At 48.9% G+C, this 16,547-nt stretch overlaps 1 protein-coding gene across 1 annotated transcript in view; it reads right to left on the reverse strand.

Annotated features, from left to right (window-relative positions):
• The window catches only part of EFCAB8 (EF-hand calcium binding domain 8), a 1,673,324-nt gene that overhangs the window by 765,054 nt on the left and 891,723 nt on the right, over positions 1 to 16,547 (reverse strand). Inside the window, exon 12 of the mRNA XM_086932659.1 lies at positions 4,984 to 5,091. Within this exon, the coding sequence (XP_086788785.1) occupies positions 4,984 to 5,091 (108 nt within the window). The remainder of the gene's footprint in view (positions 1 to 4,983; positions 5,092 to 16,547) is intronic.

A 16,547-nucleotide genomic window follows, 5' to 3' on the forward strand; every position in this document is an offset into this window, starting at 1 on the left:
CATGGCATGTCTGCCAGCGATCATCATTAGCCCGAGCCAAACATTTTTGATAAAATGAGCCAATTGCCCCACGGCAAGTATGTGTATATATTCCCGCCAGTATTTCCGATGAGTTTGGCATTTTTAATAACTTTTTGCCTCATTTAAAATAAACCCTAACCTGTAGGTATTTAAATAATGTTTTTTGTGAAAGGCCAAATTTGTCTTTAAGTGCAGTAAAAGAGTGGAACCCCTGTCCATCATAGAGTTGTACCAGTCGGTGATACCCTTAGAATACCATCCTGGAATATGTTGGGCATCATTGGATTGCCCCATAGCACAGTGTATTGATGCTGCGCCGGGAAAGAGTATTGCTTACAGATGTCAAGCCAAATCCGATTTATATCTATGATTACCTTAAACTTTACCCGCTTAAAGTAATTAGGGTCAGCAGTTTTATACAGCATAAACCCCACTACTGATAAGATAGCAATATTGGGCCAGCATCCAGTCCGCAAAGCAGGCTGTGGAGCAGAGTGGCAAAAGAAGCCCAAAAATATAGCTGAAAATTTGAAAGCTTGAAACCCCCCGCCAGCATATGTTAATCTCAAACTTGAGAGCCCACCGGCCCGCTTGTAAGCCCATATAAAACTATTGATAACACTATTCTATTTCTTAAAGAAAGACAGGGACGCGTAATGGTATGGAACGAAATAGATATAAAAAATTTAGAGCAGATACTCATACTTATAACGTTACACCTCCCATAAATGCTCAATGATAGCCGATGCCAACTACGCAGTTGGGCTGCAACAGTTTTCAAAAGGGAGTCATAGTTTAATGTACCAATATCATCAACCTGACCACAGATACATGAGTCAGGTTGCGGATAAACTTAGGTGGTACTACAGGCTGAAATAACCGCTGAGGACATCCAGGAGTGTATGGAAGTACTTGATCAAGGGGTAACATCAGTTAATTTAAAGTTGCAACAACATCGGGCTGTATACATGTTGTATTACACTCCGGCAGTTATATCTAAGTGGGCTTTTGGTAATTCGGAAAAATCATTTTGTCCGAAATGACGCCTATATGCTGCAGACCACAGATATATGTTCATTGACTTTCGAAAGCTCAACATATTTTGGAGGGGGGGTCTCTAGTATTCTCAGTCCACTTCTGGACCCTAATTATCAGCTTACTGAAAAATACATTTTTCTTGGGATCAAAAGTGAGGCTCTCAGTGACTGGAGTCTTCTGGCAACCATTATCATTGTTTGTGCCTGTCTATGTTATCTCTAGAGCCTGGATAGATACTACCAGTCCCAGTGTTAATGAATTATGGGTTCTACTTAGACAGGTTTATGAGATGGAACTCGCTTTGGCTAAAACTAGAGGACCGCGTTTTTGGTCTAAATTTTATCGGGTTTGGACTGACCGGCTATGGGAGCAATAAGGCGTTGTTTATCTAAGATGGTGTTTTCTTTCATGTTTCTGACCAATGGCTCTATGACATAAGTTCTTCATTTTCTTTTACTTCTCGTACCCTTTTTTAAAACTTTTTTCCCCTCCACAAACGCGAATATGATTGGTTCTCTCCTTTTTTTCCTTATTTTTCTGTAAACAATTTTATTGGAGTCTTTTTCTTTATGTTGTTGTAAAGGAGAATGTTGGGATTTCTCTACTCTTCTCAGGAGCTAGACAGCTCCTCACCCTCTGTCCTTGGCTGTCGGATAGATGACGTGGAGGGGCAGAGGGTACAGCAGCCTGGAGAAGGACTACTCCATGAACAAGTAAATCTACCACACCGCTCGTACTTCCCTGTGGCCCCCACATGGCATGGGAGCCCGGGAGGTGGGTGAGGGAGTACAGTGGGGTTCACAGTTCTAGCTGCTGGCCCATTTCTCTTTAAATGCACTCCAGATGTTACTGATAAAACAGTGTAGTAGCGTTTTCTAGCATGCTATATAGCAAAGCCAAGTTTTCAAAAAGTCAGTGTTTATAGTCAGTCTCTTGCATATACTAGATATACCAGATTTTAGCCCTCAAAAAAGAAAGATGCAGGTATATTGAATATGATTTAAATAAATGCTACACTGACGTTTCATTCCTACCGTACATTATTCAGGATCTCAGCTTAGATTGACCCCCCCATGCAAAGCATGAATATTCCCTGCAGTTTCCCGACAGCCCTGTTCCCCATATGTGTGTGCCGTGCTGTCTTCGGTGGCCAGAGTCCGTGAGTCACCTGACTGAGAAGAGATCTGTGTTGAGGCCTCCCATCCTGTTGATACAGTTTTTTATTGCTCAAATGGATGCAATATCTGATATGTATATGTTTCCCTCGTCTTCATTGCTTGATTTTGCTCACGAGAAAGTGTCAATCATAGTTGTTGAAATGTCACTCATAATTACACTGAAACTATGAAAATGTCACACATAGCAATCTGAAACTTTGGCAGCTATGGGACTGCAGCCCAAGTGGCAGCTTGGCAAATATCCACAACAGATATCCCATGTGCCAACACAGTGGTAGCAGTCTTTGCTTTGGTGGAATGAGCCTGCAAACCTTCCAGAGGTTGCTTCTTGGCTGTGTGGCAGATTATAATGTATACCATGCGTCATCAAGAGATAGTCCTTTACTGCACTGTTCTGCCCTTAATTGCTCCAGCAAATCTCACAAACAGCTGATTGTCCACACAATGCCTTCGAAACTCCAATTGGCAAAAGTGCTGATGTTGCATATTCCTAGCAGTGGTGATTACGGTCCTCCTAATTTGCAAAAGTGACATTACGCCACCTCCGGGTGTATTGAACATTCCTGATTCACTAGGCATCGGCAACCTGAGTTGGTTCGCCCTGGCGTTTAGAGATCCCGCTAGGTGATGTACCACTAGAAAAATCTCCTAGTGTGTCTGCTACTTCCAGGCGCCTATTGCCCCCTAGTCCAAGGTCCACGGCCACATCACCCTGGAGTCCAGAAGGCTTTGATCTACACCACTCCCAGACGTCCTCCCCAACCCAGAAGTTATGTACTGGTCACCACTGTGATCTCTGGGTGAGACAAAGACAGTCTGCCGCCGACCCAATCAAGGTCTAGCAACCAACAATGCAGATCGGTTGCAGTCTCCTCTGAAATCTGGACGTACTCGGAGTGGTCTCCCTGATGATGTGACCACTAGGACTTCTCCAGCACCAAAAAAGGAACCATTCCGACTCAACAATAAGAAGCAACCATATCAGAGTTCTAGCCTAAGTTCTGTGTTTTGAAACATACTTAAAGGAACTGAACCAAAGGTAACTAGTTTGGAAGGAGAAGACAACCCAATGAGAAAAGAAGGGAAGTGGGTCTAATACCCCCATGTAGACTAATTTTCTTAAAAACAGTGAAACAGGCATTGGTACAAGAATGAAGTTGTAAGGAGTTTGTTGATTCGGAATAAGGGAGAAAATCTTCTTATGAGTTAAGGCATAAGCAGAAATCAGATGCAAAATAAAAATAAACCACAGTATTATAACATTTTGATGTCCATGAAGAAGAGATATAATATGAGTACACTATTCCGTAATAAAATCCTAGATTTTCTCTTCACAAAGTTTTATTCAGCAGGGTGAAAGTCTAGACATGTTTATACACATACCTAATAAATGGGTCCCTGAAAACAAACACACTGCTGTTATCCCCAATAGAAGACTTGTAGGCGAGGTTTACAAAATTGATGTTCATATATAGGATAGCCTTTGTTTGCTTTACAGAAAAAAGCGGGGAGTATCTCATATAAAACAAAGAACTGGGTTCTCAAAGTTGTCAAAATGTGCCTTGTTGGTGAGGTGTTTGTATTTTTGAGCAGATCAAGATTATGGAGGAGGGGGGCAGTAACATCGAGGATGCAGTATTGGCTGCATCTGAGAGCCTTAAGATTGGCTTCTCTCTTTACTTCCACCTCTTCACAGTGGTTTTATTTACACTCCTTTTTTTGTCCCGCCTACAGACAACTTTAGCTGTCTTTTAGCAACAGACCTATTGAATCTAATAGAGACATGGAGTTTGTTTAGGTCAGCCCCTTGCTCATGTTTCAATTACTTTCTTACCTCTGCTCCCCTGATTCCTTATTGGCTGGCTTTCCTCCCTATACTTTTGTTTGCCCCACCTAAAGAGCATTTTGGTCTCATTGTGTTTTTTGACAGGATGAGCTATATCCTTCCATTACTGATATATGGACTTTGCATTCCAGTGCATGAGGACTATTTTCCATACCTCTCTTTTTTGCTCTTCCAGCTCCCCCTACCACGCTCTCTATATTGAAACGTTTTTCGGCCCAGGTGTCTCCCCTCGAGCTCCATCTTCTACTGACCACTATATTGGCAATCTGCCATTTCAAAATGTATTTTATATAATATAAGATGGACGTTCATGCGTGCATCTGGGTGCACACATACTGGTCGTTCTGGAATGCTTATTCTTTCGTATACAGAAATAATTCATTTTTTCTTTTGCTTATTCACTGTGGCAGAGTTTTACATGTTTTTGTCAGGTGTCAAAAATGCAAGCTAAACCTAATGGCTTTGCTAATGCTTGCTGAAAGGTAGAGACAGTCACTCCATAGGTGATGAAAAGTAAGAATAAGATAATAATGCCTGGTAGAAGTAAACATTGAGGGTGTGGTTTGCACACTCTATCCTAATTCTTTCTGAAAACAAAGGCTTTACTAAGCCTCAGGCAAGAGGCATTCAATGGGTATAACGTCTATAGGAGAAGTTAAGTGAGGACCAATAGGGTTGAAAAAGCACAAGTCAAGAAAACAGAATCAAGTGGTTATTAGAATTACTAGAATCTCTGAATAACAGTAATAAAGAGGCTTGGGGCCCGATACAGTGTACAGTAATAGTACATTTAATGATGTTGAGGGTCATCAGTAAGGGTGATGAGCATCATTTGCACCTCCGTTTCTTGCATTAAAATCGATAACCCATAGAAGTAATAATTTGCCAGTTGTCCCTCACCTGGTTGAAGTTGCTATTGAAAAGTGCAGCACAGAGCGGTTCACTGTGAGATGTGAGAATCTTACCACTAAACTCCATTGCCTCTGAGGAAGCACGCAGAACGCCAATCTGGAAAACAGAAAAATAAAGAAGGCATTTAAAATAATTAAATAATGTGTAATTTACACGGGGCTGTCCACTACCCTGATCCCCAATATTGGTCTAATAAAACTAAACCATTTACTAGAAGTCAAAATCTCCAACTGGCTAATTCTTTTAATTTATTATACCCCCCACACACACTGGACTGAAGAGCAGCAGTGACAAGTGTTTTTCTGCTGCTGGGTATTGATTGTGAAATGTCCTTAACGCAGAATTGTCTTGTCAACAGAGTTCAACAGCTCTCCGCATTCAATATGGCAATATGGCTCTGTTTTGTGTTCTTCTAATTGCAGCTTTAAAAAAAAAAAAATTCTAATAACGGTTGATTAATTAATTGAATTACACAACGCATGTACATAAGGTAGCACTAATAAAGCCACCACTATAAACTGTCCTGACACCAATACAGAATACTACCAATTATTCTAAGATCTTTAGTTTAAACTTTATGTAACAGGGGCGTGGCCTGAGCGTCAAGGTGGTGGCCGCACTCTAAGAGTGCTCCGGACCCCCATCCATCATCCGCCCGGCATCCGCCTTCACCAGCTGCCATCGACTTACAGCCCCTGTATGCCCGGATTCCCCTGGCTGCCCTGTACTCACCGGTGCCGCGGATTGCCTCCCCGGGGCTTGCTGATGCCCCCACCTGCCCGATCCCTCCTGGCCGCGAGGAAAACAACATGGCGGCCCCCATCTGAGCTGGTGAGACGACCTGGCGCGGGGAGGCCCCCATCGGCGAGTCCTGGTTGCCAGATTGGCTCCCTGCCCCTGTCGGGCGGGTAGAGCCGCTGGGCCGACCTGCTCCTTGCTGGGCACCCGCCAGCCAACGAAGACCTCCCTGGGGCTGCTGTCTGTACCCGGCCCGGCAATGGAGGTGCGGCGCGGCGCCGACGGCCTGCAGCACCTGTGACGGCTCCACACTGACGTCCGGAGCGGGCCTGTGAGGCAGCGTGGGACTCTCGCGGGACCGGCCCTGTGTCTGCTGCGACATCGCCGCACCGGCGGATCCTGGCCCCGCGGCCTGCGCTGATCGAGGGCTGGTGAGGGCCCCGGAGGTGAGGAGAGGCTCGGGACGGGAAATGGGGCTCCACCTTTGGCCTTGTCCGGGTGCAGTTCGAACGGGCTGGGAGGCCGGGAGCCCCGCGCGTGCTACCTGCGGTGATGCCTCCCTCCACTGATATCCTTCTTGAGCCGCGGGGGGGCCTGTGGAATCCGCGGGGCCGGCCCTGAATTTGCCGCGGTGCTGCCGCATCAGCTGACCCTGCCCCGTGGACTGGAGCGACCGGGGCTGCTGCTAGCCCCCGGAGGTGTGGGGAGGCTTGGAGCGGGGGGGCTCCCCTTTGGCCTCGCCCGAGTGCTGATCGAGCGGGCAGGGAGGCCTGGGAGCCCCGAGGTGTATACCAGCAGGGACTGACCCCGCCCGGCCACTGACTGGCCCCCCCAGCTCTTCCCCCGGTGCCTTCGGGGCTCCGCAGGGGTGTTGAGCCGCCGGCATAACAGATCATCTGGGGGCCTGCCCCCCAGACCTGCTTCCCACGGGCTTGGAAGCCCCTGGGGCATCGTGCCCTCCCACCGCTGTTGCTGCTGGAACTTTTGCCTGGAGCCTGGGGCCTCGGCGGTGTGGAGGACGGTGGTACACACCGTGGCCCGCGGACCGCCTCACTTGGGGCCCCACTTTGCTCCATCGGGGGCTGACCGACTCTGCTGACAGCCAGCGCACCACCCTGCGGGACTGCCGGGGCCCCCCGCCCGCTCTGGCCGTCGCAGCACAAAGAGTGACACCTCCCCCTCTTCCCTTACGTCTCCCTGCTTCCTGGACCCGGCCACCTGTGCCGCGGGGGGAGGCCTGGAGGTCTGTGGCCTGTGGCAGGACTGTCTAGCCACCACCAGACTCCGGAGATTCCGAACCTTCTGGGACGCAGGGAGGCTTGACCCCTAGGGACTGGATCTATCCCTACACGCCGTCATCCAGCTCGCTGAGACCATGGGCAGAGGAAAGACCACACAGACTCCGGTTCCCCCAACCCAGATGCGAATAGACCAGTTCACTAAACCAGACCAGGACTCCGGAGCCGGCCCCCCACCTCCGCAGGGGGCTGAGGGGAGGGATCCATCCACCATCCTCCAGGCGATCAGTACATCTCAGGCCTCCGTGGAAAACAAGATTGGAGAGGTGAGGGTGGATGTGGCCCTTATCCGGCAGGACCTCCGAAACGCCACGGCGCGAATCACAGCAGCGGAATCTCGCATCTCCACGGCGGAGGATGACCTGACCACCCTGAAAACCCAGGTGGCCCATCTTCAGATGCTGACGTCGGAGCTCCATAACAGGGCGGAGCACGCCGAAAATCGGGCCCGCAGAAACAACTTGCGCCTCCTGGGATTTCCGGAGGGAGTGGAGAAGGGATCCACCGCCGTCTTCCTCGAAACCTGGATCCGTTCTTGGATGCCTGCAGAGAAGCTCTCCCCCTGATTTGCGATAGAACAAGCCCACCGGTCACTTGCGCCCAGGCCGCCTCCTGGGGCCCCTGCCCATCATTCTTCGTATCTTCAACTTCCGGGATAGAGACGCCATCCTGGGGACTGCCAGGGACCTGGGCCCCCTGCTCTTTCAGAACTCTAAAGTAAGGATTTTCCCGTACTACTCCAGAGAGGTCCAATCCCAGCGCAGGTCTTACGATGAGGTCAAGCAAAAGCTCAGGGCAATGGGACTGCGGTATGGTCTCCTCTTCCCGGCTCGCCTTAAGGTCTTTTTCCAGGAGAAGACCCTCTTCTTCGACAGCCCACAGGCGGCATGAACTTGGCTTAGGGAGGAGCGCCCCCTCCTGCCTGGGCGGGCCCCATCCCCTGCCCCGAGACCTGCAACTCACCTGAACCACGAAGCTCCCAGGCCGCACCGACGCCGAACCGGCTTCCGTAGGCGCTCACGAACCAGGTTACCACCCCCCTGCGGCGCCCTCCTCCTTGGTCGTCATCGATGGAACCCCTGAGTTGAGTGCACGTCTGCGAAAGGCAAGATCGGACTCAGACTTGTCTGGCAGCCCCGTGATCCGTGGAACTCCGGACGATGTGGAGGTCTGAACCATTTTCACCTGGTGTCCGGTCTTCGTTCGCCGGGTCTGGCCTGCCAGGTCCGCTTGGGCCACTGCCTGGGCCTTGCTCACCGCCTGGAGAACTGGCTGCCCATGGCATTCCCCCGTGGGGGACGAGCCCCGAATTGTCTACGCTCTCCGAGGCTGTGTTTCTGACCTGTCTTCCTCTTCCCTTGTTGTTCTGCATCCTTTATGTCATTTGCAAGACTGTTGCTGTCATCCTGTCTTACACCCGTTTTTGAAGCTCTTTTGTGTAAAGCTGTTGACACTTATCCTGTGATATGGAGGGAGGTCCTCCATAACAAACTCTTGACTGGTGCTACTGCCCACTACTAACCGTTTTAGTTTAGTACCTTTCCCCTAGCGGGGAGTTCGATTGGTTGATTGGAATTTGGGGCGATAGATGCTTCCTGTTTCGAAGTGTAGGGGGGGAGTTGGGGGGTATGGGGGGAGAGGAGTCCGTTGACTCTCACTGGTTTGTTGTTTTCAGCCGCCTACAGGCCCTTTTTAGTTTAGCTTTGTTTAGCCGCTCCTCCGCCATTGTTGGTGCTACCTGTGGGTGGCTTGTTGCAGCTCTCCTTTTTGACGAAACGTGGCGGGTGGGTCCAAGCCTGACACGCAGCTCCTGTTTCCCACAATTTTGTTGTTTTCGGCCGCCTCGGGGGCGTCTGCTGGCGATCGCTCCCCTCCCCCCCCTGCTCGGGATTCCAGCGCTCCTGCTCTATTAAATGCCCCTGCTTGGCTCTCCTTGCCCCTGCGTGACGCTGCTGGCCCTTTCCTCCTGGGTGTGCTCCCCTGTCCCCGTACATCTTCTCCTCCCCTGATGGCGCACATGTTGATTAGACCTCTCCACATTCTCTCCTGGAATGTTAATGGTCTCCTGGACCGTATTAAGCGCGCGGCCATCCTCCGGGCGGCCCACCGCCACGCGGCGGATGTCCTTCTTCTCCAAGAGACCCACCTCTTAGGCACACAATGCGACTTCCTGGCCTGTTACGGCTTTGCCATGGTCTGGCACTCTGGGTTTACATGCGGGTCTCGAGGGGTAGCAATCCTGCTCAGGAGGGGACTTCCCTTTACCCTGACCAAGGCCCACACCGACCCACAAGGGCATTATGTGGCGATAACGGGCATGGTGGAGGGTTGCCCTCTAAATGTCCTGAATCTCTACATCCCGCCCGCCCTCCTGCTCCCGACGCTTTGATGCCTTACACGGGTTCTCTCTTACCTTCCGCATGGCCTCACGGTGGTTGGAGGCGACTTCAACGCCATAATGCAGCCCCAGCGTGACACGACGGGGACTCCGTCCACTGCCCCGATCTCTGACGCTGCTGCTCTATCGAGCTGGGCCTCAGCTCTGGGGCTCTGCGATGTTTGGTGGGTTTGGAACCCCAACAAGGCACAATTTACCCACACATCTGCCTCCCACCATACCCACACCAGTATCGACCTTCTCCTGCTTCCGGCCACTGACTGCCACCTGGTCTCTGGAGCGCTTATCTTGCCCAGGGGACTGTCTGACCATTCCCCCGTCTCCCTCCGTCTTGGCTCCTCCCCGATGGGGCCCCGGACGGTCTGGCGTCTCAGCGCTCGGTTCCTGCAGGACCCTACTCTGGCGGACACGCTGAGACAGGAGCTCGGCCACTACTTCTCTACCAACGAGGGTTCAGTTCCCTCGCCCGGGACCCTATGGGAGGCTGGCAAGGCCATGATACGTGGGGTAGCAAGGGGGCTTGTGCATGCCAAGCGGGCGGACCAACTGGCCCGGCTTGCGGAGTTGGAGCCCCGGGCTGCGCGACTGGAGGCAGAGCAAACCTCTGGTGAGCACGCGGACCCCACCCGGCAGTTGGCGCTGGTTCGAGAAGAAATCCGCCAGATCTCATTGGACTCGGCCCAAATGTTGTGCCGATCGTCGGTGGCGCAGGTGTATGGCTGGGGGAACAAAAATGGCAAACTCCTCCATAACCTGGTCTCTTATCCCAAAGTCCACCGCATTATTCCGGAGGTCCGTGCACAAGACGGAACCCTCTAGGTAACCTCTGCTGCCATAGCCAGAACCTTTGCAAGTTTTTATACGCACCTCTACGTGACGCGACCACCAGATGCGCCCCATACCATCCTGCTGGACGGGGCTACTGTCCGGCTCCCCTCTCTCACTCCTGAGTCCGCGGAGGCCCAGGAACGCCCCTTCACCTTGGACGAGGTTCTAGAGGCCATCCCCCTTCTCCACCCTGGCAAGACGCCTGGCCCGGACGGATATCCACAGGAGTACTATGCTGCCTTCCGGGATATCCTGGCTCCCCAACTTTTGGCGGAGAATGGCTCCTTCCCCCCTGAATCGGACCTGGCTACGATAGTGGTCATCCCTAAGACCCAGCCGCCCTCCACGAGCTGCACAGACTACAGCCCAATCTCACTTATTCACACCGAGATAAAAAATGTTGCCACAATACTGGCCCAGAGGCTTAAGCCTCTACTGCAAGATCTGGTTCATCCCGACCAATGTAGGTTCATGCCGGCCAGGGGCACCCGTCACTGCATCCGCCGCCTTCACCTGGCCCTGGTCCACCGTGCCCGCATGTCCCCATACCTGGCCCTCCTCTTCCTCAACTTCGAGAAGGCTTTTGACACGGTGAGCTGAGACTACCTACAGGACGGGCCGGAGGCGATGGGCTTTGGCCCGTTGTGCCGCCGCCTCATCAGGGTCCTCTATGCCAACCCTAGGGCCCGGGTGCTAGTCAATGGGACGCTCTTCCGGGGCCTTTCCGATCTGCAGAGGCACGCGCCAGGGATGCCCCCTCTCCCCACTCCTATTTGCGCTAGCGATGGAGCCCCTGGCGACACACATCCGGCAAGACCCCCTTGTCCAGGGGTGGGTCTGGAGCGAGAGCCACGTAGACAAAATAGCCCTCTACGCTGAGCCAGGGGCAACGGCCAATGGGTCAAGGGAGCCGCAGGTCGAAAAAGTTTGGGAACCACTGGACTAAGTATATCCTTGCTCTCCCTTTAAGGAAAGCAGGAGTTCGGAGATGGGGTGACCTGGTGAAGGAGGGAGAATTGGTGTCCTGGGACAAACTGGAAGAGATATCCAGCTACAAAATTTCGAGGTTTAAATACTTTCAAATAAAAAGCTGGTTCCAGTCATCTGGGGTAAAGGTAGTTCTGTCAACTGAGCTAGAAGCGGGTTTGATTGGTGAGGTGCCAAAGAAGAAAGAAGTGGCCAGATGGTACTGGCTACTACTGGAATTAACAGATGTGTCTTCAAACTTCCAAGCGACTTGTGGGAAAAGAGCTTGGCAGGCATGCAGTGGGAAGACTTATGGCAAGCATCTTTTGAGGTTTTTTATTTAATTTTTTTAATTCTTTTTATTGAACAGTTCAGGTGGATTGGTCGGTGCATACAGTATTACAGTTGTGTCACAGATTTGCAAATCAAATAGATATTTCATACATTATTTCAGTGGGAAAGAAACAGGATAGAAGTTATCTATAAATATCAAGGTGTCAGTGGTTCGTCGGGGGGGGGGAATATAAGGGAGCTCACATATATTACCACGATAAATATTCTATTTAGTCCACAGCGCTATCCTTTTTCAGGGATAACCAAGTGCTACATATACCGTTTTCTCCCGTATCATATACCAGTCCATATCGGTCTTCCAGGTGGTCAGTGTCGTTGGTGTTGTTGCTCCCCACAGGCTGGCAATATTCCGCTTAGCTACCATCTGGCCAAGCATTGTCCAGAGTTTGTCCTTGGTGTTCAAGTCTGTGGGCTCCCAAACATTCAGGAGACACCTTTTGGCTTTGAGCCGCATTTCTACCCCCCATACTTCACTCATACATTCATGAAGTTCCTTTCAATAGTTGCGGATTATTGGACACTCTTACACAGCCCCTCTTTGCTCCTGCACATCATTACCAGTCTAGGGCTGGAGAGATATACCTGATGTAGGATCTTTAATTGGATCAGCCTCCGTTTTGCTGAAATGGCGACCTACTTCGGAGAGGAGACTGCTTCCTGCCATTCCTCATCGTCCAATTCCAGGCTGTCCGGCCCCCACTTCTCCCTCAATTATGTTAGAGGATCTGGAGTGCTACGTAATAACTTTTTGTATGTGAGGGAGATAGCTTTTTTGGGCAGTCTTTTAGGATTCTTTACTCCACGGTACATCCCGCCAATCTAAGAAGGAATCATATCTTCTGTCTACATAGGATATACTGGATTTATCAAGACAAAGGGATCTTATAATAAGGAGAAAGCTTGAGGATCGATGGGGGAGATGGATCCTCATAGAGTATAAAGTTAATGAGGAATGGGTTACTTTAGGGTGTGTATATGGCTCAACGGAAGATGATCCTGATACCTTCGATTTTTCGGATCAGGAGTTGTCCACCTGGTCTCCAACTGTTATCTTCACTGGGGATTTTAATATTAATGGGGCAGGTGGACTCGGATTGACCTTCAATGGGGGGTATCAGGGTAGAAAAAGGAGAGTTTGGCGCTCATTATGTAACCTTGCAAGGAATAATGCCCTAATGGATGTATGGGGGACACTAAATCCTGATAAGCAGGGGTTTACTTATTGTTCAGCACCCCATAGGGTATGTGCTAGGTTAGATTACTTTTTTGTCTCAAACTCGCTCCAATCAAAAATAAAAATTGAGAAGCTCCCACGTATAATCTCTGACCATAACCCCCTGATTCTAACAGTAAACCTTGGAAGTAAAAGCCCGGAAAATATGGACATTCGAGACAGGATTGTTAAAAGACGAGGCCTATGTTATCCATATGAAAGAATGGATTACTAGTTTCTTAGATATCAATAGAGGAAGTACGGTGGTTGGGAATATCTGGGACTCGTTTAAAGCGGCTGTTCGAGGGGAGACAATAAGTTTTAGCGTAGCTAGTCGGAGGAGGGAAAGACAAAGGGATGCAGACCGTAATAAAGCGGTGGCTGACGCAGAGGATGAATTAACTAACACTGTGACAATGGACGCACCTCTAGACCAGGTGTTAGTTGAAATAGCGAAAGCAAAAATGGAGGCACAGGAGAGCATAGCCAATAAGGCAGCTAAAACATACCTAGTAAATAGAGAAAGATGTTATGAATTTAATGAATCTGTAGGGCGTACGCTTGCTATACGCACAAGGCAGAATGTCTCCACAGGACAAGTGTGGGAGATCCAGGATGGCGTAGGAATAACAGTTTCAGATCCAGAGGGGATACGAGAAGTAGTTAGAAAATTTTATATCTCACTATACGATCAACAGAACCCAAGTGATGCCTCTAAGATAAGTGATTATCTGGGGGATATACCAGTAACTATCTTAGCGAAGGAGGAGGCAAAGAAATTGGAAGATCCATTTAGCTCTGAAAAGATCTTGGCTGCCTTAACTAGTCTCCCCTTTAGGAAGGCTGCAGGACCTGACCGAATTCCAGTGGAATTTTATTTAATTTTTTGGGACGTAATTAAACAGGACCTGACCCTCACAATGCAGCAGATGCAGGAAGGAGCATCGATCCCAAATAGCTGGGCAGGGGCAAACATTGTCATAATTTAAAAAAAGGGTAAACCCCCTAACCAACCTGGGTCATATAGACCAATAACCCTGATGAATGCGGACACAAAAATATACTCCAAGATATTGGCGCTTAGAGTTACCAAAGTAATCAATACCCTTGTGAGTATTAACCAACACGGGTTTATACCAGGGAGAGGCACCACACACGAAAAGTTATTACCCTTTTAGATGCTGCAGAGGTTGCAGGAGACCCGATGGCGATATTGCTATTAGATGCAGAAAAAGCCTTCGATCGGGTCTCCTGGGACTTTCTATGGTTTATCTTGAGGAGGCTGGGGTTTGGAGAGGGATTGGTGAAAAATGTAAAAAAATGTAAATTGATATTTGTATAGCGCACTACTCACCCGCAAGGGTCTCAAGGCGCTTGTACGAATACCGCTGTGGAACCCATCCTGGCTTTCCCTGTGAGGTGTCCACTCCTGGGCACCCCCAAGGTGGAGGCCAGGCATCCTTAGCGTTGTGGGGGCCGTTGTGGAGATTAAGCAAGCTATTGCCCAGAGTTGCAGAGTGGGACTCCATGATTGGAATAGGCACGAGGCGAGAATTATCAGGTCCGTGGAATTTTTGAGCCCAAGACCCGCCGAGGCGGGGAATTGAACCCTGGTCCCAGGCCAGACCTCTGCATCAGGGTCTGACGCTCTATACGTTCCCATTTAAGATCAAGAGGGGAATGCGACAGGGGTGCCCCTGCTCTCCGCTTCTGTTTGCTCTTTATATGGACCTATATATACGACGCATAGATCTAAATGATAACATCTGCCCAGTGGATACCTATAGGGGCCAATGCAAAATTCAGGCTTATGCCGACGATGTAGCGATTGTTACTCCTAAGCCCACGGAAGCCATAGCGCTGGTGGAGATGGAAGCCCAACAGTTTGGAGAGGTGTCTAGCTATGCTCTGAATAGTACTAAAACACAGATTATTAAAAATAGTAAAACACATTGTTCAGATAGTCGGGTTGTGCAAAGTGGAGTATATTTAGGGGTAACAATCACAGCGGACTTAGACAAACTGGTGGAGGCAAACATAACACCTGCAATAAATAAAGCTAAGAAGGACTTAGACAGGCTACACAACATCCATTTATCAATAGTAGGACGAACTAATGTAATCAAAATGATCTTCCTCCCAAAATTTTTGTATCTATTCAGGGCTATACCTTTACTATTTGAGGCAAAATGGTTCAAGACCCTGGAGCATATGACAAATCGCTTTGTCTGGGCGCATGGAAAGACGCGAAGGGTGCTGAGATTTATGGCACTCCCTAGGGAGCGTGGCGGGTGGGCCCTACCAGATTTAAAGTTATATTATTGGGCGGCGTCCCTTCATTACATGGCAGGACTATTTGGAGGGGCAGAAAGGGAAGGGCAAGAAGAGTTAGGAACCCTAGCGATCTATGCATTGGTTCTAGGAGATCAGGCTGAGAACCTCTTCTTGAAGATTACTGATTATAGTTATTTTAAGAGGACTAAATTTAAAACAGTTATGGCAGCCCACAAGATCTGGACCTCATTTGCGAAAAAGTTTGGCCTTGGTAGATATAACGCCTATACTAGGTTAAACAATAATCCTAACCTCCCTGGCGACATATTTTCAGGGCCTGTCTTCAACGATTGGGCAATCCAAGGAATCAGCAAGATGGGTGACATGATGGGAACACAGGGGGTGATGCAGTTTAGCGCTTTGCAGGCAATATATAGTCTGGATTAAATTCATTTTTTTAAGTATTTGCAAATAAGGAGTTTTATGTTGACAAAAACTGGAGGATCGGCCGGATTCAGCCCGAACCCCATTTTGGATATATTACAGAACGGTACAGAGTGTACAATTAAAAGATTTTACTCTGAATTAATAGAGCACCAAGCAGATGATCTGGAAAATATGAGAATAAATGGATACAGAAACTGGGGGTAGAGAAGAAATGTTTTTATAGGTCATTGGAACTAGATCAGAAACTCCTGTGCTCTGCACCACTTCAGGCGCAACACTATAAGACCCTGTATTTATTATATCATACGCCCGCCAGGATAGCACAATGGGGAGGCACAGCTGGTATTACATGTCCAAGATGCGACAGTGATGAAGCTGATTTAGTTCATATGCTCGCAACCTGTACCCATTTAAAAGCCACTTGTGATGAAATTGAAGTATTCCTCAAAATATTGTTATGGATAGAGATTACTCTCACGCCAGCAGTGGTGCTTCTCGGAATAGCTGATAATGCTACCCAAACACATTATGAATATCTTGTATTCTTGGCCATGGCTGTTCTGAGATTGTGCATTGCCACAGCCTGGCTCGACCGCTTACCACCCACATTCCACCAATGGCTAACGAAGCTATTAGCCACGTATAACCTTGAGAAAGCAATTTATGCTAGGAAAGGCAGGAATGGTAAGAAATTAGGAAAGGAAATATGGGAACCCATCCAAAGATGGAAAGAGATAGATCCAGGGTAGCAGGTAATAAAATTAGTGCCTCTAGGATTTAATCCACTCGCTCGATTTGTTGTCATTGATTTGTTGTCATCTATGTTGCTATTATATTTGTTTAATTTATACCGGTGGTATTTATGATTTGTTACACCTTTTTATGTTGTATCTTTTTCTTTTTTACCCTGAATGAATATTTGTGCCCTGTATAAAAAAAACGGGAGGGGGAAAACTTTTGTGAATAAAAATATTTAAATTAAAAAAAAGGATATACTGGATGCCATATAGGTTATCGAAACTGGGAAAAGGAAGAA

This window comes from Lissotriton vulgaris, chromosome 7 (assembly GCF_964263255.1).
Source record: "Lissotriton vulgaris chromosome 7, aLisVul1.2, whole genome shotgun sequence".
NCBI classification, from domain to species: domain Eukaryota; kingdom Metazoa; phylum Chordata; class Amphibia; order Caudata; family Salamandridae; genus Lissotriton; species Lissotriton vulgaris.